This window comes from Rhopalosiphum padi, chromosome 1 (assembly GCF_020882245.1).
Source record: "Rhopalosiphum padi isolate XX-2018 chromosome 1, ASM2088224v1, whole genome shotgun sequence".
Taxonomy (NCBI): domain Eukaryota; kingdom Metazoa; phylum Arthropoda; class Insecta; order Hemiptera; family Aphididae; genus Rhopalosiphum; species Rhopalosiphum padi.
In genome coordinates, this window is record NC_083597.1 from 54,824,522 (window position 1) to 54,849,510 (window position 24,989).

The 24,989-nt window shown below is 31.7% G+C and overlaps 1 protein-coding gene and 1 long non-coding RNA gene across 2 annotated transcripts in view; one reads left to right on the forward strand and one right to left on the reverse strand.

Moving 5' to 3' along the window:
- Positions 1-663: 663 nt before the first annotated feature.
- On the reverse strand, positions 664-7,314 carry LOC132918656 (uncharacterized). The gene is made up of 3 exons (XR_009660530.1): positions 7,072-7,314; positions 6,156-6,995; positions 664-985 (listed from the first exon to the last, which is right to left on the reverse strand). It is a non-coding gene; the product is annotated as an uncharacterized LOC132918656 (long non-coding RNA).
- The window catches only part of LOC132918654 (protein expanded), a 30,222-nt gene continuing 12,028 nt past the window's right edge, over positions 6,796-24,989 (forward strand). Inside the window, exons 1-2 of the mRNA XM_060980045.1 lie at positions 6,796-6,938; positions 23,669-23,837. Coding sequence (XP_060836028.1) covers positions 23,718-23,837 — 120 coding nt within the window. The 5' untranslated portion in view covers positions 6,796-6,938; positions 23,669-23,717. The remainder of the gene's footprint in view (positions 6,939-23,668; positions 23,838-24,989) is intronic.

The following is a 24,989-nucleotide window of genomic DNA, read 5'->3' on the forward strand; positions in this document are numbered from 1 at the left end:
GAAATATCATAATTTTTAATAGTACTAAAATTAATTCTAGGAAAGAATTTTTAAAAAATATTATTTTAATCGATATAAATATATTTACATTTTTATTACTATAAATATTTTTCAAAGAAGTCAACTAAAAGTTAATTAAATTAACATCGAACAAACGATATCTATATGCATTATTTAAGTTAAAATATTAAGTATTTAGATAGTTATGTAGGAATACAGTCTAAAACGATTTATGAAAATACGTATAAGGCCAGTAATAATAATTGAGCATTGAGCCATTGACATAACCTTGAAATAAAACAGCCAACAATATTTTTAGTATAGCTTATGATAATCTTTCATAAGTCATAACTTTGTATATAGCATCTATAGATGACTGTATACAGTCTACAAGAGGTTGTTGGTACTATATGTTATAAATTAATATTATGTCGTAGTACTAAGCAGGGTTAGCCCAAATATACTTTTAAAAGTATACATAAATACTTAATATAAAATAGATACCTTTAGGTATACTTTAATTTTCATTGAATAAATATATAAGATGCAAAACATATTTGAATAAAAACAAATTTTACATGTATACAAGTAGAATTAATTATTGATATTAATGATACAATTAGTTAAAACTTAGTAAAATAAGGTTGACTAAAAATTAAATAAAGTCTTTTGAATTGGTGGATGGTTTTCATTAAAAAAGACTAAGTTTTCAAAATTATAGTCTGAAAATTGTTATCTAGCAGGCGCGGATCCAAGGGGGTGGCTAAGGGGCCATCCCCTACTCCGTAAATTCTGCCACACAGATACATTTTAGGATTTCTGTTTTTGGCAGCCGATAAAATACGATACGCACATGGTATTACCTCCTCCCTGCCGTAAATTTAGTCTAGATGTGCTCCTGTTTTCTGGTCAGAGCATGAATGAAGCCAATTGTTGAAAATATTCGTTCAACTGGAGCTATGAATTAAATAAACTTGCAGTATACCTAAAGTTGAAAAAAAATTTCTTTTTTAATGATAATTTGGGTGAAAATGAAAAGTATTTAGTATACTTAGATTATTTTTTCAATCAACAAATATATAAAATTCTAAATGCATCAAATAGAAATAGTATTTAAAATAATAGACTATTTTAAAAAAGTATTTTAATTTTAAAATTTAAATTACATAATAATATTATGGAAAACACGTCTTAGTAAATAATAAAAACAAGATATAATTATATTTGATACGAATGTATTTCTAATATACTGAGCTTATCGTAAACAAATTAAAATGGGTGTGACCTGTTTTGCCAAAAAAATAACCCTCACCGTCTTTGCCCAAATATTAATATTATATAATTTTCGTTTCGCTCAGACTAATCAAGATCAATTTAAAATTAAGTTGGCAATAGTTAGGTCAAATATTGTTGTACATTATTTTTATAATATTTTAACATTTAACATCATTTGTTAGATCCCGAAAAGCTAATTAAGATAGGATATCGTTTGTGTAAAGAAGCGTCAAATTGTGTTAATAAAATTTAGTGGGCAACAGGTTTTATTATGTTTATACAACACAACAAATTTATGTGAAGTAGAATCAATTTTGTGTCATTCGTTTTAATATTTCAGTACCTATAGTAAATTAACTAAATTTGAAGATAATACGATTATCTGCGTTGCTTCTTTTTGTATTTAATTGATGTTTTAATTTTAAAACGAGTTGTATACGAGTAGTATATATTATAAAATATTAAGATATAAAAAAAGCTCATAATTTATATTATAGTATAATTTTAAAAAAATCAACGTGAGAACACCCAATAATATTCTTATTTTTAAATTTGGTAAGTAGTATATTTTCTGTAAATGCTTAATAGCTAGGTGGTACTTATTAAAATTAGCATAAAAATTCTCCAATCTTCAACTTTGAGGGTGGCTTTTAGTAGCAAATTGGATATAGTCGAAAATTTTATAATACAAGTCAAAAAACATGAAATTCAGTAGATAAATACAATTTTTTTTTATAAGCGTTAGAAGTTTAAATTTTGACGCAATTCGCTATAATACAATACTTCCAAATGATTTATTTAATTACTTTAAAGACAATATTTTAACTATAGTTTTTATACTTAAAAGATCATTATTTTAATAAAATCGCTTGACAAAATAAATTATCACCTACTCAAGACTTACTTTTCTAAAAAAAAGTCAATTCTATTGTATTCAGGAACTTCAACGCAAGGCAATTAAATATAAAAAGTTTTAATTTTAAAGCATAGACATGATTGTATAAATTAAAAAAACATTTTTAGCATCTATCTAGTTTCTTAAATAATTATTTTCTATGACACATTCAATTCGATAATACGATAATACTCAGAAATAAATGTGGTATAGTTATTTGTATTTATTGCTCCAACGTTAAAAGTCATGATTAGATCAGTAGTGTTCAAATTTTATATGTCATAGCATAAACAGTTGCAGATGAAAAAAAAGTAATTAGAAAGTTACAATAAATACATTATAAACATTTTATAATTTACACATTAAATGTAATTATTATATTATATTATAGGTATAAGATTCAAAATATGATAACTATAAATTGTTATTACGTGGAATTGAAAAAAAAATATATTAATAAATTATGTATAAATTATATTCATATATGAATACTGATGTCACAACTGCAGGACATAGGTTAAACCGGGAAGATTTACTTATCGAAAGTTAAAATTTGTATATTTAATCGTGTAACTTAGAAACACTCACATATCTCAATTATATTATAGTATGGGTGTTGGTTGACCAATTGCCCTCGATATCACTGTTTTCGGCATTCTAATAATGTATCAGTTGCCCTTAAATATTTTTATATTCACGATTATAATACCAACCCGTAAAATAAGGGAAGTAAATATGTAAGTAATAAATAATTAACATATAATATAAAAAAAATATAAAAATTGTATTAATAATAATAGATCAGCTGATGCAAAACGAGAATTCATATTAATCATCACATATCTTTGTGTATCTATATAATTGCAAATATCAAAATTTTTTATCATTTTATACTATTTTTTTATATTTGATAAATTACATTGTGTACCGCTTATAATTTTTTTATTTATTTTTTTATCATATATAGTATTTTATTATTATTATTATTATTATTTATATATTTACCTCCCCTATTTTACGGACTGGTATTATAATCATATGTATAATAATATGTGAGGGCAACTGATAAATTTGGTTGAATGCGACTGGTGCCCTTTTCGCTAGGTAGTTTGGGGGAGGGGATTGGTATATAAAAAGGTACTTTTAAGCAATTGGTACATGCCCTATGTGATGTACAGCTTCAAACTACAGTCAAGTTATTCAATATTATTTCGTGTGAATTAAGATAATAGTACTTTTATAATATGGGTACCTATACATTATAAAAGTGAATTTATTTTATGTATTCATCAATGACGACGTTGTCTTTGAACGTCTTTATTTATCTTGACTGCAATTATGGATTTATTTTAAATTTTTTTTCTTTTTTCAATGAATAAAAATACGTGTTGAAAATAAATTATTATCTTCCTTTTTGAATGCACAGTGGTTTAGTTAATTTCTCCTTATAATATAAGCGACCTCGACATCAACGCGTGCGTTAAAAATGTCGTTTGATGTCTGTTTTGTGTTGGTTGAAATCTTCACATAGTGCATAATCGCTGCGCAGTGTGCGCACAATGTAGGTAATCCGCGTGTCTACGTACATATAGCTGTAGGTAAGACCGTTACCTGTATACAGTGTACATGCAAAGAACAAAACGACTGAAGACTATATCACCAACGGGCAACGATCGTTCGATTAACGCAGAGGACTACAATATTTTATCGGATTCTCACACAAATTTGGCATGTACATTGTACATCAATATCACAAACGATCAACGTGCGTATAATGCGTTTATATACGATTATTACTTACTGGAAAAAAGAATTAGGTACGATATACATAAATACTATGAGTTGAGTACTCGTTTTGCCAGTAGTCACGGAAGAATAGTTGAGAATAGTTGTGCATATTATTATTTATTAAACATTTACGAGTGCATGATGATATATCATCAAGCAAAACCGTAAAAGACTACTGAAAAATGCTGAAATTTTTTTAAAACTTTCCAACGGTCCTTATTAATTTGTCTTTATATAATATGTGTTTAAGGAAATTATACAAAATATAGTATTATATAGGTACTAAAGGTATATATATATATATATATATATATATATATATATATTATTATTATAATTTTTTACTGAGATAACTTAAAATGTTATCTTAAAATTATCGACCACAACCGATAGATATACCCACACATAGCATTACAAGCGAATAAGACTCCACGAGAAGACGTAGAAGGTATACTTATATAATTTAGAGCTCATTACACACCGATGAGTTTTGTTAAGTAGCATTTTAGTGAATTATCTATATTTATCTATATTATTCTATATCATAACTCACAAAATTGTTAATAAACAAAGTCGATTACATAAAAAAAAATTTAAAAAATCTTATTATATATTATATACAAACAATATACATTTAGATATATACTATTATTATATATTTATAATAGTATAAACAGCGCGTTATAGTAGCAATATTATTACTTGTAGAATACCTCTCCTATATAATATACACATTCATAATATTCTGTATAATAATATACATTATATATATATAAATACACCATGCGAACGCATATAAATTATTCGCTTATCCTTGACTTACACTATTATATCGTCGTAATTCGTGTTTATAGTTATTCAATGCGTTATAAAATTCACGTACGCGACACAAATACCTTCAGTCGTTGTAACTCGCGTAAGTAAAAAACGTATTCACACGGTAATCGATAGATATATTAAAATACTATATTATCTCTGGGCCTATGGCCCACAAATGACTGGGTAATAGACCTGTTGTGCCAAAAATAAAAATTTTGGTAGATAACCATTTGTACTAGCACGTAAAACGTTTGTATTATATATGTTATATTATATATATTTGAATTTTTAAGTTTTTAACGGTAAGTACAACTATAGTGTATTCATATTCTGTCAGTAATGTGAAAAAACTTTTATCGAAACAGGTCGGGTATTCGGGTTTGATATACTTTTAAAGTTTTTAATAAATATTTAAAAATAATACACAATTCAAGTAGAGGTATACAACGTTAATAGTTTTTATATGTATGTGAACTTGACTTTTTTCTGCGTGTAAAGACTACCACAATTCAAAATTTATTATATAAACTAGCTTTTAAACAGCTGAGATTCTACCACAAATTTGCTGGATAGCTCTGTCAGCAAATTGATTTCTGTGTTGGCAACCCGCCTGCGACGGATTGTGGATGTGGCATCGGTGCTTGTCCCGTGTTTTAATTGTAAGTCAATAAGTGGAAAGTTTAAAACTGTGTTTAAGTGTCTCTAATTATCAGTAAATTACAGCTATGAATACCGATTATGATTTTTAAAAGTTTTCATTTATAAGTATACTTAAACTTTAAAGACTATATTTAAAAAAAAGTTAAATTCCTATACAATTTAACTATTTTTAAGGAACGCCCATTTGTATGTTGATACAAACTTGTTTTTCTCAAAAAAAAACTACAACTATTTTCTATAAATTATCAAGCACATATTTGAGAAAGTTGATACATTTAAAGTCTAAATCAGAATTTCTATAATTAATTTTTGAATTATTAAACTTTATGTACTAAGAATATTAATCTTTATGGGTTGACATTTGCAAATTTAAAATAGATATACTTAAGATTAAAATAATTCTTAGTAGAATTAACTAAGATTTTTTTACAAACATAAAGCTTCATAATATTAGCAATATTGTATTAATATTAATTATTAAAGTTTTCAATTCATCATAGCTCTTCAAACTCATTATTATGAATACTACTCCCTAGTAGGTTAGAGGTTAGATTATTATAAAAAATGTAATTATTCAATAACTACTAAGTTTGTACCTATACAGGACTATCCTTATAAATACTATGCTTGTATTTATTCTATTATTTATATTTTATAATTATAAATACACGATAAGAAATCAATGATATGTAAAATGATATGTAAGTAATGCACAAACCTAGGGCATACCGCAGGAGACGGTATCCCGAGCACAGTGTCCGACAGTTAAATCCATTCTGAGAACCTCTGATGTAGCAGCGACATAACCACCACTGACGGGACCATCGGTCAGTCGTATGGGTATAATATACGCACAGTCGTCGCGTATTATTATAGTTGTTCGGTTTCAGTTTTGTTTGGTACCGGTCGTAGTAGTTGTAGTCGTCGTCGTCCTCCTCCTACTCTACAACCACCGCAGCCACCGCCACCTCATTGAACACCACCACCATCACCTCGTCGTCGGGCAACGCCGAGCCCGTCCGTCCAGTTCGATGCGCGCACCAGACGACCGCTCGCCGTGGTCGCAGAAACATTAGCTTCTCGCGTTGTATCAGTCATCCGCTTCGTTCCGGTCCACCGTCGCCATATTTTGGTGTTTCGCGCCCATTTCCTCTCGATCCCTGTTGCACCCGCCGCCGCCCAATACCCATCAGTGACGACGTTTTTCCGAGTTTTATTACGCCTGACCGATTTATTAATATATAATTATACATACGCACGTACGAGATTGTAGTGCCGCGTGTTCCGGTTTTTATTTTTGTTTTTCATTTCGTTTTTCGCTCTGACAAGTGCGCGAGAAAACCGTTTATTGACAAGCACAGTGGTGCGCGCCTACCTACCGGTATTCACGTCATAGTCTTGTATGACGTGACAGCCGATTGCTGCGATGATGCAGGACGACGACGATGACGACCGCGGCCGACGTCGAAATCATCCCCGTCACTGAAGGACCCACATGAAGGTAAGAATACAATATAGGGCTTGGGGCTGGTCCGAGTGAACCCCCTTTCTTCTTTGACTACGAAGCACAAAAAAAAAATAAGCTGTGTATAATATATATTAGTACATTACATTACACATAATATACAACTTACGAGGATACTAAAATATAATATACACGCGTTGTTGTGTTTTCGGTGAACACGCGGACAAACAAGCAGGACGAATTTAATTGACGGAATAACTACGTTTGTCGCCGTACGTTTTCTGCATATCATAATATCGCTGTCATGATATTGTATAAGTACCTACGTCCTCGGGAAAACAGACGCGTATTGCATTTCCAACCTCTTCTTCGAGACTTGAGTAAATCTTGTTTTTCAAAAACCGTCTTTTGTACTCGACACTCGAGCGTGCTTATTGTAAGTGTATGATACATGTATTAATGCGTGTGTTATGTGTAAGCCTGCAACGAAAACGACGAGACGTAGGTACCTAATATAACAAACATACGTACGACGCCGTTGACATTATAATGGTATTTTTTTTTTCGGTACCTGCGGTATAGGAAACTGGATAGGGTCGTTGTCAATGGAATATACACGTTCGTCTTCCTATTTCTACGAACTCCGGAAAAAGGTTTTGTGTCGTCGGGTATATTATATTGTTGTCAGAAGCAGCATAATAACATAATAATATGACGCTTTTACCGTAGGTAGTACCTATAGTGTTTACACATTATTAATGTTATAGTATTTTTTAAAACGTCGTCGGTCCGAACTAGTAGGCCCATTTGCGAGCAAAATGTCAAAATCCATAAAAGAGATAAACTCGTTTCCATACACATATACACATATACACACACACACACACACACACACACATATATATATATAATATCAAACACACGTCGGAATCTCAATAACAAGGTGTCAACTCTCACTTTATATTATACGCACACAAATACAATATCCATTGGCGCCGCGCGTGAGTGTGTGTATATAATGTAGCGCGCGTGTACGAGAATATAAAAATGTGTGTGTATGCACGCATGTGGTGTTATTAACAGATATATTTTCTAAAATATTATCATAATATTATTATTATAATATTATATACACGGGAAACGAGCTCGCGGGTTTGAAACTATATTCTTGAGAGGATAAATAAATTTATATTATTATATTGTATGTTTTCTCCACGATAGTGTAAAGGGTTTGGAATTCAACGGATAGCGTATCGATTGCCGATATAATACGCGGAGGTACCTCAAGGTATAAGATGTATAACACACTTTAAACCGTATATGCGCCGTACAACGTTGCGAATTCAAAATGTTCATAATAATTATAATAATATTGTTATTATTATTATATATTGTTAATATTATTATACTTCTGCGGACCGACGGGCTTGTATTGCGTGGCCCGCACCGTCACCTCGTCCGTGCACGCATTGTGTACCTGCATTGCTGCGTACGTCCTACACGCCGTATAATATATTTTCGAAAGCCTGCAGTTAAAAACACAAGAAAATTCCACCGGTAATAAATGGGTTTCGTTTTATAGTTGTTGTAATATAAGAAACGCGTTGGAGACTCCCAAATCCCAAAATTTAACGACCGTCGTCGCGCCTCTCAGAGGTCGTTTCTCGACGGATGCTTCGCGTGGTCCGACGACGGAAAAATAGTTATTCAACACGAATACCTGTTTTGGCAGTAAATCGTGGTAACTCGATCTGATGGAGATTTATGGTCTGCATCTCTCCTTATCGCGAGCTGGTTGTTGCACGCAGTTATGTATGAGCATGTTACCGCCTCCACCACCGCCCATTATATTGCTGCCCCGTACACCCCGTTGTAACCACAAAAAATGTATAACATACGCACATTTATACGATTCATAATAATTTATAATATATTGTGTATGATTGCGTATATAATGCGTAATAGGGTTAATGTAAAATCTGCTTTATAAAAATAATTTTTTTTCATTTCACATCATAATAATAGGTATTATTTATATGATTAGTTAAACGATTTGTTTTTCAATATGAACCAAAAAATAAAATCACATGATTCTATCACGAGCTTACAATACAATAATTCAAATGTTATCCTATTGTTTTTTACGACGATACTTCGTTCGCTTGAAGTATATCAACTCAAAAACGTAAATATACAAATATATACAGAATCATTGATAATGTAAAACTTGACGAGAGTGGTGGTGACAGGTCTATATAGTATATAGTCATAATCAGCTACTATAACACTATGCACTATACACATAGTACTTACACATTACACACACACTCACACTTCTACGTGTTTTTATATACACTTAAGATGGATATAACATGTTATGTATATCATATATATGATATAAATAAAAAAAAGGAAAACAACGCGTTGTTGTCATCGCGTAGTACGGTTGTCTCATAAATCCGCTTTTGCTCTTCCAGAATAGCTAATTAGCCACGTGCTCTACGGTTTGTTGGTTTTTATATAGTGGTAGGTACTATGTTACAATAGTATAACGCATGCAAACATAACATTATTTTAAGCCTTTTGGCTATACCGAAATTAGCGTCATATTCATATAATGTCGCTTTTCGGATCTATTAACCGATTTAATATTGTTATAATGCTCCTCGTTGGATAACATCGATTTTTCAAGGCCATTCGTATACGATATTTTACATATTATTTGCTGTATAGTATATAATACATAATGTAGTATATTATGTTAATAATATTATATTGTAAGAGACTGCAAAACCGTTTTTGTCGCTGTTGACAAAAAAAAAATGTGTAATAATTTACTGAGAACCGTATAATGTATACTGTGGTTTTTTTCTTTTGCTCATTCGCATAGAAATACCATATTTAATATATATATATATATATTATACATATAAAAGCGAGTCATGACCCATGGGACGTACTGTCTCTAAAAATGGAGAGTTGAAAAAAAAATTGTTTACTTAACATTAACGTCCACAAAATTCGACACACGATACGAGTAATACTTCTGGTACATGCGCGATTAACAATAAATAAATGAAAAATAAAAAAATTAATAACCGACGCTGAGTTTCCGTTACAGATTACATCGTCGTACTACAGTAATATTGATTAACTTTTGTGCCATCGAGATTTTAAACATTTTTCTGTGGTTCTGTCCCCATAATTCATTTTATAAACATTATTGATACCTATGTAGTAGCTTATTCATTTACGAAATAATAAAAAAATCATCGGTAAGTGTTACCACTATTCAATTAGGCAATTGACTGTTTGGCATTATTAGTCTAACGAGAGATAGCATTTTTAAGATATAATAATATATTTATATATACATAAATAGTATACTAAATTCCTACAATAATATTATATATATTATTAAAACTATAATGAATGACCTATAACGGAACATATAGGTACATATATATAATATAAATTTACATTATACTGAGTTATTGATACCTATAACGAATATACTAGCTATGCTTCTTTTCAGTGGCGTATTTACAACTTATTTTTTTGGAAGGTGGGGGTGGGGTGAAAAATGTATTACCTTAAATATTTATATGTATAAATAAATATAAAAATAAATATGAGTATAAACATACTCAAATTATAAAATTAAATCAAGCTTTCTATTTTTATTTACTAAACTAGCTGACCCGACAGACTTCGTTAATCAATCTCTGGTGGAAGGTGAAACCCCCCCCCAAGGTGCATCCCCTTCCCGCCTTAAATACTTTTTTTGATATAACAATATACCATGTACATGCATATTTAGAATCCTAAAGTTTAGACTTTTTAACCAAACCTTTGTCTTAATGTGCTGGTGAAATGTGTCGCTCCATCAAGCGGCTGTAAAAAACAACACTATCTTGAAGTATATATTTTTCTGCGCTTAAATATCGCTCATTGAAAAAAAAATCATCATAATAAATAAAAATTATTTAAGTTACAACTTTACAAAACGTAAATTGTAATAGTAATCAATAGGTATTTCAATTATAAATTATTGTGCCTATATACAATAAGTAGCTTTAAAGTTATTTTTTGTTAGTTAGGTTTAAATATTTCCTAGTTTGTACCTATGCACGAAATCAAGAATTCTGGATTTTTAAATATTCTACATTTTTATTGCATTAGCTAACGTTTTTTCATACAAAATGTATGTTTATTAATAAATGATAAGGTATTTAGGTAACATATTTTGTTTGTATCCGTACGACATTTTTTCTACGGCATCCACGATTAACACGTAGACAAATACACAGTTTTTTAAGTTTGGTATATAAAGAATAGCTATTAATGCTTATAGTCATTTATCAGGAAATAACTAAATAAGAGATTCATTAGTCGCGACTATATTATTACGGGATACTTTCGTTTAATGACGTTTAGCAAAACAAAATAACTGAAAAGTTAACATTTTTTAAGCAGTTCACTTATTGCAGTGGGTCATATGTGACAAGAGCAAACTTTTTATGTATTTCCAATAAGCCAAATCTCTTTGCATTTTGTAGTTTTTTTAAATGTTGAGATAACCTTGGCGGCTTGGCCAATTAGATGGTGTTCAAATTATTAACGACTGTCGTAATAATCATATAGTTGAATATATTTGAGAATCTTAGGAATTTCATCGAGGTGTTTTTTCTTGGTTGAAATAAAATTGATATTATTGTTATGGGATACTTAAAGTAGGTTTATAAGATTGGAATCCAGTGTATCCAAACAACTGGGTAAAATGGTACTAAAATTTTCAGTTGAAATAAAAACGTTTTTCGTGTTTCGGGAGCTGGAGGATTGTGTTTCCATTAAGTAGTTATTGGTGTTTTTTTTTTATTTACTTCGGGCAGATAATAAGAAACGAACATTATATTATTACAAACGTTGGAAGATTAGTTATCAAAATGTTGCAGATTTACACACACGCCAGACAGTGAGACACGACTGTAGGTGGTATCAAATTTATAATATTGTGCTGCGGATAGATGACAATCTGTATATAGGTATAATAGCTCTGTACTATACTACGACGACCTTTACTCGACAGACCGCGGACTTATCAACCTTTTTATATAATATAATATAACATAACCTTATGAGTATAATGGATTATATTGTAATGTTATTATCCACTGTCGTGCACTTAAAATACACCTGTGCGTATATAATACCACCGGGTTGTACCCGCCGTCTCCGAATCGATTTCAGTTTACGTCATCAACACGCGATGCGGCGAATTTTTTCTGCGCTGCGATTTAAACAATTTTTCATATAAAGATTATATTATACTCACACACACACACACACACACATAGCTTTCGCGTACATCATATATCGCGTTTACCGTGCACACACATACATATTTGCGTTTGAGTGCGTGTATTTACGCGTGTCCGCGTGTGCATGTATAGGTATTGTATAGTCGGCACCTGGTCACGCACCTGGTCTCTGGGGATCCGGCGTGAGTACAAGCGTGTGTGTGTATCTGTGTGCGTGTGTAGACGGGCGGGAAAAAGGTCGACCGCATTCCAGGGCCGGATCGCTCCCTCCAAAGCGGCGTAGGAATGTCGTCGGCTCGTGACCCCGCCCCCCTCTACACCCCCGCGACCGCAACCGCCAACCCCTCTCCCCCGCGACGGCCCCACCCGTTCCTCGCTCATACTAAGTCTCTCACTCTCGCACCGTGTGTTTATACACACATACATATTCTGATCAAACAACGCAATCGTCGTCGATCTGATATAAACATATAATAATAATACGCACACGCACACGCACACACACACACATATATATATAGGATACCCGCTGCAGTGGAAGGTACCTACAACTATATAATATAATATATATATACGTTTTTTTCTTCTGATTTTATTATTAATAATTTTTTTTTTTTGTTTTCCGAACGCGCTCATCTCCTCTCCCGAGGCGATCATTATTATTATTATACCACCGGTGGCTGCTATACGTATATAAGATAGTGTATGCGCTACTAACTATATAACCCTCTCCCACCCTATCCGCGACACACACACACACACAAGAGGTTTTTGTATTTTCTTCGGGACTTTACCGGCAGACGGCGAGACGAGGGGCGAGAACCGTGGAGACGTGTTTTTTTTTTTACCACAAAAATCACGGTCTTTCTACACGCGCGTATACGACGACGAATATAATTGTACGCGTACATACATCGTCTACGCACTAGGTTAGGTGCGTGCGTAGGCATAACAATAATATGAAATCAAAAGACAAAAGTCAAAAAGTCGTGCCAATAATTAATCAAACACACACACACAATGACATTCCACGCGGGGTAGATAAATCGAAGAATGATCGTACACACAACAACAATAATATACGAAAACAACGCGTTGAATTACATTTTAACCGCGAAGAACCGGTTCGGTCCGGTACGGGGGGGAAATATATACGCGTACGTTCGAGTCGGCCGAAGACGCGTATATTACGCGCGCGCATACTTGGAAAGAAGGAATAGGTAATAATAATTTTTATTCAACAGCGGTACGCGCGATGTATATTATACTCGTGTATTTGTATATTTTCGTTGTGTACTCGATAAATAGGTATATGGTTCATGTGCACACTGCAGCGGCCGTTACCATACAGCAATAATGTAATTATTATAATATCGCGCAAGTATATAGTATTGTGTCTACGGCAGTTAATGTAATGTATAAGTATTATTGTAGGCATTTTATTATTGCAGCCGTAAACGAATTTGTCGGAGAAATTCGAAAAGTGTGAACGGTTCCTAAGAGATATTCGACCTACGTCATAGAACAACGATATCATCGTTATAGAAATATTTTTTTTTCGTCCGGTTTGCAAATTAAAACGAGCTTGTATGATGCAAACATCCATACCCTAAATCCGCGCTTGAACGCGTCTAATACGAACTCGCGAGTAAACCAACGGTCCTCCATCATAACATTGAGTTAATGAACGTTTAGTCACTGAAAAATATTAAGAGGACGCCGCATATGTTGTATCTGCTTTACTAAGTGTAATGTGTTAGTACATCATGGTACAATTTATATTCAGCGAATTAATTTTATGTTGTTACTCCTTAGCTTGAATATTTGAGTCAATTTTCTTATCATCAAACTTAAAAGTAAGAATATCTTAGGGCATTGTATAGACTTTCATTTAAAGGTGAATTATAGCCATGTAACATATATCATATCATTTTAAAATACTCATAATTCGCTTTAAAATCATATATATACAATCACATAATATACCCTAGTTATAAGTTATAACCTGGTATAATAACTTTAATATTAAAATTAACCGCAACAATAATTTAAAATAGATTTTGTTGAACGCGAATTTGCTGTATTGTACACTATTTAGATATTGACTACAAGTATGGGTGAGGCATTCTCAAGATATAGTACATATTTTAGCCTCTGCAGGGTGCCTAGCTATACAAAGTTTGATACCTCAGCAATTTAAATCATTTTAGTATTGGTTCATTTTTTAGTCAATGTAAATTTAGAAAATTATATTTCTAGTTATTTAATTTTTAAAAGAATTTGATTTTACGAAAACGACAATATCTAATACAAATAATTAAAAATAAAATAACTCAAGTTTCACAATTAACGTCGAATCTTATAATATTATATTAAGTAGTACATTTTTCAAACATTGTATTATTGATTATTTATAATAATTATTGTAAGTATATTTATATTAGGTGTTGTCATTTTAATATAATAATAAATAATTAGATATTCACCTATAACTGAGAAAAAAAAAACACTAATATTGGTCTAATTTCTAAATTTTATATTATTATTTCCTTACTTCAAATGTTACTGAAGAAATTAACTAGTAAAAAAAATGGTTTATAACACCGATGGACCAAACGCGTCTTATATATAATCAATGTACGTTTATAGTCTGCATTTGATTTACGATCCAAATCCTTTGACTGATAACAACCCCCGAGGATCAAAATATATCATATCACAATATTTACTTGGAAGAAACTTCCGTGTAAATTAATTGATTCGATGTGTCGAATCGCGGTCCTATCGATTCGAACACACTACACGGGCCGTGGTTATAGGTTTAATGTGTCAGATCGGAATGTCGTGTGCGATGTGAATATACTAGAAAGTAAATGATATAGGTACATTATGTGTTATATACATCAATAATATTAGTTGGAAATATCCGTCGAGTCGATGGCGCCTTGGTCAAGTGGAAGATCCATGCGCGTGTTTATTAAGTATAATATAAATAAATGGTGTAGTCCATACACATTATAATATTATACATTATATGTGATATGTGAAGGTATATATATATTTATATATATATAGGTATGTTTGAGCATTTTGCCTTACGCGTAGCCATTAGGCGCAATGATCGCATAACACTTAACGGAGAATCATTATAATATTATACATTATATAAGCTGATATTGAAGGCTAATTGCTAATGTATATTTTTGATTTTAATAATTGCTTTTCCGCGGATTTCGGTGACGTAAAAAATACGATACGTATGTACAATATCGAAAAATGTACTTCTCAACACACCAAATGGTCCAAATAATATAGATTATGTGTATATATTTATATTATATTAATGCAATTATATTACTTTTAAACTATTCAAATTTAAACTGATAAATAGTAGTAATAGTACTATAGTATATGATGTATTAACAAATAATAACCTAATCTGTATATCGGATAGGAAAATATACTAGGCATTTTGTAATAAGTGATGCATTTCGAATAAATTGGAAACGAGTTAAATCGTACAATAAAAATGTTACTATTTCCATACAATACACACGACGAGTAACTGTTAATGAATAGTAGCGATCCGAAGTCGTATAAGATTTTGTATTAAAAAGTCGAAAAATTATTTTTCATTTTCGAGTTAACGGTAGAGTCGGTAGAGACTCTATGTCTCTATAAATTAATTGGATACTTTAAGAACATATTCAATTAGGTATATTAACTATTCGTATAAGCTTGTTATGTATACTGTCTAAGTTTGTATTTTGTACTCGTTTGGAAAACGACACTAATAATATTATTATATTGTCACCCAAACGGTTTTTATACACCAATACCAAGCAAAAATATTTACATTTGAGAGCGTGAGAATTTATTCTTATTACTGATTAAGAATTTGAAACCTGCGTATAGAATTCACATATTTACATTTGTTGTATAAACACAAGCACAACAACGTCATTCGTTCAGCTGTTGAAATTTACAATAAAATATATTAAGGTTCGATTGCGTGGCATCGGTGACGTGTTTTGGGACTCACCACGCGCTTTCGAGTTTTTGCAATTAATGCAACAGCAACTATAATATACCTACCCACCTATATCAATAATACTGTGCTGGGAAAGTGGGAACGGTTTCCTTTTAACGATAACGAAACTTAACAGAGGATTGCGTTCGGCTTGGCGCGCTAGTATTTCCTTATAGATTACAATGTAAAATGTAAATATTTATGATAATTTCCTCACGTGTTTTTCGTAGAACTACCGAATCGATAACCCGTTCATGCATGCACGAGTAATGCCGTGCACCAGTGTAAGAGTACAACGAGTTTTTTTTCGGCAAAACGGTTAATAAATATATTATTATCATTCGCGTAATATATATTATAGAAATATAGCTACTGCAAGTCTAAAGCAAATCAAATGCATTTATACCAAAAATCAATCGAGTAACTCGATACATTATAAGAATAATCGGAAAACGCGAAGATCTGAACATAATAATAATTAATAATATTAAATACAACGTGTATAATGTGTCTTATATATTATGTTTATTCAAATTAAATGCGTACCACAACGCAATGCGGTTAAGTCTCTCGCATCAAATTACGTTATTCCTATTAAGAGGGATCTGTATGAAAGTAACGGCTATGCTTGTGTAGTCAATGGATGCTTGCGGGAAATTTATCAGCGAAGGGCATCATAATAAAATCAAATCAAAAAGAGTGCATTAAAAAAAAATGTCGATTCTTAGTAAACTACAAAATCAATGCAACAATTAACATTAAAAAATAATTAAAAATGTCAAATATTGATGAAATATTTATTTTAACAATAATAAAGGTTAAAATTTTCCAAATTATACATGAAGTTCGGGTAGGAGCATATGTATCATCTCGCCAACCCCCTAGACGCCCGCGTAATATTGCCTATTTATATACATCATCATTTACAAGAGCCAGAGTAATTTATCATATGTGTTATACAGATCTTATAGGCATTAAACATTTCTGTAATAGTCTTTATTATTCGCGTTTAAAAGTTTAAAATACACAGTGTAGTGTGTCTTACTGGGGTTGTTTTTGTATATACAGTCTACACATGCTAAGCCCGTCTCATGTCCAAGTTAAAAAAAGTTACCGAAAATAGTAAAAATGATTTATTTTATTATCTTAAATTCTTACAATAATAGTGTATATAGTAAAGTAATAATTTTTAAAATTATACCAATCATATTAATTATATTATTAAAAAAATGTATGACTAAAAGCTTTTTTAAAAAAAAATCATCGTTTGTATATTTACTTATGTTGTATTATTATGAATACTAGAATACTATAATGATATGTTATTATTATATCCGATCATGGTCGCAAATATATTGTATACCTATATAAAATATATGATATTATAATATTTATAATCGAGATTGTGTATGTGTGTGTCGGTTAAACGATGGAATTTGTGAAATGCCGGTGTTTTACTTTCTCCTAAAGTATGTATATAGTTAATTCCACGTGATTAGTATTCAGACACTTCCTGGACACAATAAAAATAATACAAAAAAAAAAAAAATACAAAATACGAAACAAAACAAAACGTGACAATGGGTTATTATTGATAAACCCGATATCGACGACGAGACGATCATTATTTTTTTTTTCTACTATACTCGATCGGCTGAGCGTATATACTTACATCCATGATCCATCGGTAGTGTATCTATCGCTGCACCGCGGACGGCCACGAAACGCGCTTAAGGTCGCCAGCGATCGTATTATATTATTATTATAGTCGCGGTATTTTATATATATATATATATATACATATATCAATATATGTATATAGGTACTACGGATTCGCGTGTAAAGATGACATGCCCGGAATACTTAATAATAATTTATTGTTGTCGGTCAGCGGTTACAGTGTGTGTGTGTGTGTGTGTGTGTGTGTGTGTATGCGTACATATAATATTATAACGTATACATATAAACCTATCCGGTCGCCTTTTGACGTGTATATATAAGCGTGTGTACATATAATAATAATAATAATAATACGATCGTTGCATCATCACCGGTTGCCGCGGATAAAAAAAATTAGTTCTAGAATAACGGAATTCCTCGGACCGCGGTGGTACATAAATACATAATATTGAGGTATCTGTGCGTGTATATATATATACGTATATATGCACAGTGCTCACCGGCTATAACCTATAGGTTATATTATGTAGAGTCGTAGAGACATTATCGATAATATATGTATATATATACATATTATATTATCACGTTTGTCGTATATATACACCCGATAAACATACGATAATATAATATATCGTAACAATGGCGTGCGTATATATACATATATACACACATACCTGCAGTGTAATACCTCTTTCGAGTGGATCCTTTGGGGCACATACGCGGTCATTCCAGAGGCGATCGTTTTACATATATGTATACGGGACAGTCGACGCGCCCCTAGTCAAATTGTTTTTATAGGCGGGAGCGGGTGAGGGTTAGTTATTTAAAATCGAAGTAATGCACACACACACACACACACACACACACACACACATTTATACATTTATATATTATATTATAAATTATAATATCCTAAAATGAAGTATTATCGTACTCTAAAAATCACTTGTATATAATATATTATATACTACGTCATCGCATTCGTGTGTGCAGGGTGTGTGACGTGTATAATTATACCATACAGTATACCGTATAGTGTGGATGAAGCGATGGAGTGGACCAGGGGTACCACGAAAAATATCGTTTGCTATATATTATACAATAAGATACACGCAGTTCATGTAAACTTAAAAAACTTTTAACTACCTAAATAAACAATACTCGCTTGAAATTTGATTTTTATGTACAGAAATTGTCTACAAAAAATTATATCATGGTATATGAATTTATAAATATATATTTTCGTTCGAAAGAGTAAAGAACCTTAACAATGCATCATAACATTGATAATTATTAGAATTAGTAAAAGATATGATTAAAAAAAAATATTTTTTCTTAATGACTACAAATCATGTATTAAGCATACTTCAAAAACTTTAATACTTCACGATATAATGAGTGTTCACTGCAGTCAAAAGAATCACCCAGACCTAGTGTATTATATAGTACCAAGTACGACTCGACCGGTTAAGCTCAACGATCTCGAGTGTTCAGCGGCCTAACATTGTGTTATTACACTAGTAGTATCATCATATACGTAAATCATATTATATATACAGTAAACACCTATATATCATATACATGATACATTCCACAAGAAAACGAACAAAGATCTCGCAGCAATATATTATACGCACGCATTATAATATAATATAATATATAGGTCTCCCGTCGTCCCGACCCTTCGTCCGCGGCGGTCGGTCGTCACATTAATAACAATAATTAGCCGAAAATAATAATAACCACGTTCCTTGACCGGATACGACAGCTAGTGCGTATTTTAACACTATATTATACGCACTATAAACCAAGTATAATAATATTATGTGTGTGTACCTATAATATAATCTCTATATATACACACGTGGACCATTGTACGGACATAAAGACGTCGTCACTGTGGCGACAACTCGGCGATGTTGTCTAGCTGTGATTTTTTTTTCATTGTCATAATGTGTATTATACATCACGCATACTCGGAGATAGATAAAAATAAGAAATAAAAACGATTTTGGTTCGAGTAGGAAAAAATGTAACAATTTTTATGGTATTTTAATAACGGCTATTACGGAGCGCGCATTTCGATAGATATACTACATAATTGGTCGGCATCATTGCTGTAGCTCACAGTAGCTGTAGTAGCAGTTATACTACGTATAATAGTGGTCGATCACATAATAACATCAACATAATGTAGTCGTGTAAATTAGCCAGTCATATTAGTTTTTAGTATTTTTTATTAGTTATTAATTATTATTATATATATATATATCATATTATACGGGTTTACTTTCGTTTTTATTTAATCGTTTATTATGGGATATATAATTATTATATTAAAATATTTTATGGAAAAACAGTCATTCACGTACTATATATATATTATATATAATCGTAATAATCTTACGTAAAATTTCAATTTTTTTTGAAATTTTTAATTGCACGTTTATATATACATTGATGCGTGACACATAACATACTGTTTTTATGAGAAAAAAAAATTGGTAATTATTGCTTACTATGCGTACGGTGGTGGTCTTGGGCATAGTTCTGATTTCGCATTGCAGGCAAATCACTGTACCTACCATCTGATGCATTCCAAAATGTATCCCACCGTGGCAGCGTTGTAAAAACCTGCAGTAATGTAAATAAAAAGATAAAGATATTTTTTTTGTACATATCGCAGATAAATATTATGTTTTGTATATGCTGTTTCTAGTGATGCATGTGTTTTATTATAATGAACTGTATATAATATTGCTAAAATCAAATTAATTGTCTTTTTTAACGCGATCGAAACGTACGTTATTCATTAATAATGTTACGTATTTAAAAAACAATTTAGGTACGTATATATTATAATATATGTAATAAAAGTCAGTTAGGAATTTAAAAAAACAGTGTTGGGTATAGATGAGTACCTCCTATACTGTAGTCTGCATGTAAGCTACGAGCTGTGCAGTATATTATTGCGGGGAATAAAATGTAGTACGTATAAATAATGTAATTAACATAATATTATTATATACTGCACCGCAGCGCGGACGACGACGATTCGCCGTATGGAGAAAAAGCACGGTAGGTATGTATATATGTTCAAAATTCCAAGCGGTCATTCATCCAAGAATATTAGCATCGTTTAGCGTGGCTCGAATTCGTGTTAATATCTCTGCGATTAGCGCAAGATCGCTGTCGTGCCACACGTAAATCACCAAATATTCAGGCGGCCATTAACTTAAAGATTCCGCAACGAGTTAAAAAATAAAATAAAATAAAAAAAAAAACCTGTAATAAATTAATAAAATAATAACATTGTAGGTACCTATAGGCTATTATATAGGTATGTATATTTGTGATGTTTGTAGTGTAGCTATATAATATATAATATAATGTAAAGTCGTTATAATTATATGGTAGTTGGTCGCAGTGCTGCGTATATATTATAATATTATTATTACTGGACGCCGAGTATTATTATAATACGGCCGTCGCCGTGTGTAATGAAATTTTTTCGGAGATTTGTTGACGACCAGTTTCATTACACACGCGGGTGTAGATATATAATAATGTGCGAGAGAAACGGACGGGTTAGGTATATATATTATTATGATGCACGTCGTATACACATCGTATTACATATTATATAGGTACGTACACACAACGGGCGGGTAAACAACGGTTTGTACTTTCGAGGGAATTCGTAATTTTATTTATTTTTTTGGATTTCGTCCGTTTCCAGCGAACACGGCTCGTGCGCTGCGGGTATGCCCGGTGGCTGGTGCGCGTATATCATATGCATTAGATTATAATATTATTGTGTATGCGTACGCGTACTATACAGCGAGTATATCATCATAATATTATGTGGGTATGGCGGAGACGCTGTCGTTGTTTGGGGTCCGATGCGTTCATTATAAAAATATTATATATTATGTACACGGTATTATTATTATTATATAGGTGTATCGTGTATTAGCGGGCGCGTTCGACAAGACTGCCGTGCAGCGCTGCCGAGAGCGCGCGCGTTCGGGGGTTTGGTCTCGTTTTCCTGCCAAGATATAGGTACATCTCCCGACCTTGAACCGACGAAAACTATATACACTGTGTGTAATTTATTCTATTACACACACACACACACACACACACATACATCGAGTAAACTATATAATTAATAAACTAGAATTCATCATGTCGGAAAACATTCGGTTCCGACATATTTTCGTCCCGGGACCCCGTGTATTTGTAGTACATAATATAATATTGTAGGTACCTCATATACAGTATACACGTCGTGCACATACCACCGAGTACCGAATGCGTATAAATACCTACGTTTTATTTGATGGAAGCGGCAGTGCGCATGGAAATAAAAACGCGCTGCCGTGGCAATAATGTTTGTCCGCCGCGTTTCGTACATCGTGTCGTTGTGTAATATGTGTACAAATATATAATATACGATATACCTATATCTATCATAACATTCGTATTATATATTGTACACAATAATATGTGCGAATATTATAATAATATTATATAGTTAACTGCTCATATCATCGTTTGACGCTTACACACACACACACACACACACATATTGCATGATATATTATGTTGTATATTGTGTAAAAGTATAATAACACTAAATAACGATAAAACGATTAATTTTATTTTCGTACATGTGCAGGTTGGTGTAGGTTATCTGCAATCACAAACGGAGTTACGGAGTAATGTACGTAAGCGTCCAAATATTTGTACATTGCGCATATTATTATAATCTATAATATATATTATATATATGTACATTAATGTTTCTCTGTTTGTCCTCTTACACTTAAAAACTACTGGACCGTTTTCAATCAAAGTTATAATATATTATTGATTATATAATAGATTCTTGGAAAATCGGAGGGGGGAGGTGTCATTAGCTTCTTTTCAACCCCTATAGATTGCTATGGGGTGGCTTACATATAGGAATAACTAAGTTTTGGATCATAAAAATCGAATACTTTTTGTTTATTTAACTGGCTGCATTTAATTGATTACAGATTATATTACAAGTATATAATTAAAAAAATAAATAATAAATCTTAAAATCAAATACTTTGAACGCAATTACAATGATTACTTTTATGATTTTTTTCTTGATTATCGACATATTTTTGATATAAACACATAAGGACGAGCATCAATTGGTTTACCGTAAGCATTTAATCATTAGATAATGAATATTTTTCCAATTTTTTTTTTTTGTGTTTAGGTGGGTATATGACGTATAAGAATTAAGAAGTAGAAAATCATAGAATTAATCATTGTATTTATATTTGTATAATATTATGTATTTTAACTGAAAAAAGATGGAAATCGATAGAGATGGATTAATTTTAACACGACCGAAGTCGGGTAACGTACTTAGCTAGGTTTTTTATATAGGCACAGTATCCACATATTAATATTATCATTTTATTACGCTATATAATGTAACTAATGTAAGTACTTGAATATACGCTACGCGAATGTCGTAGTTATGATGATGTCATACGGACCTTTGTACAAGAGATATTATGTAGTTTATTATTTTTGTTTAACTATCTATATAATAAGCAATAACTGTTGATATGTTTCTATATTGTTCAAAGTACAACGAAAACTCATGCATTTTTCTTGCCCGCCATACCGACAGTACCGGAGTCGGCGGCGTGTCGATTACGCTCGTGTAATAATGTATGCATGTTAATCAGTTGCAGATATTATGTGGGCGCGCGAAATGTAGGCGTCGGGCGAGCTAGCATGCGGAGCGCCAGCACAGTGAGCGGCCCTCTACTGTCTGTTTCAACGCCTGCCAGCCAACAAAACCGGTTCGCTGCCGTCCACCTGCTCACTGGCCAATTATTGTATTTCATTGTCGAGGTGAGTGTAAAATGACGACTACGACGGCGGTGGAGAAGAAGAAGAAGAAGAAAAATAAGAAAAAAAGATTAAATACGAGAGAGAAAGAGAGACAACGGTGTAGGGAGTGATATTGAGTGAGAGAGAGTATGAGAGAGAGAGGAGAAAATATTTGTATTTTTCTATACATTGTTTACTGGCCAAATATTATTAAGTCCGCGAATTTCGACTGTGATGATGGTACCTATATAAATATATTATATATGTCTCACACGATTTATGAGGCCGCCATAGTAGGTACATACCGTAAAATATAATATTATTTATACCTATACATGCGTATAACACTAAAATATATAACAATATGCGTTTTTGTGGTAGACGTGTTATAACTGGATCACTGGAAACCGGCATGGAATTCGGGTACATCCACGATAGAATAAATAATATTATATTGTCAGAGTGCGTGAATATAAAACAATAAAAAAACAAAAATATTTTTTTTGTAATATACGACCGACCTACATAATATAAATACTAATGTATAAAAATATTATATTTGGTCGTGGCCGACGTTTGGATTGCTCAAAACATATTTCAACAAATCGATTTTATCTTCGTGTGTATAATAAAAAAGTGTTAGTGCGTGTATATGCATGAGAGAGTGTGAGTGAGAGAGAAAGAAATTTATACCGGGTGATACATTTAACGTAAGGCACATTATTTCAAAAACTATTATCGTTTTTGAAAATATTTTCAAGTTTTTGCCTTTTTCAATGACAAGATGCATTTTGAAATCCTTGTTCTAAAGTAGAATAATTTTTGGATTACTTTAATGTATAAAAAACGAATTTTGGACTAGTAGTTTATGAGATATGTTAAAAGTTTAAATGAGCTAAGTGGAATGGTATAATAACAAGGAAAACCCATAAAAAGTCGGTTCATTCCTCCGCTTATATAAACATAGAATACGTATAACTACAATAAACAACTTGTCCGAAATTGGATTTTATTAGTTCAAAATAAAACTTTAAAATAGCAGAAAATATGACGACTAAAAATTACATAAATATATTTTCGTAAACATTAGTATTTCTTGAAATTTTTAACTATATGAGTGTTTTATATACCTACGTTAAATGGTTCACCTCGTATAAACACAGAGTATAAGAT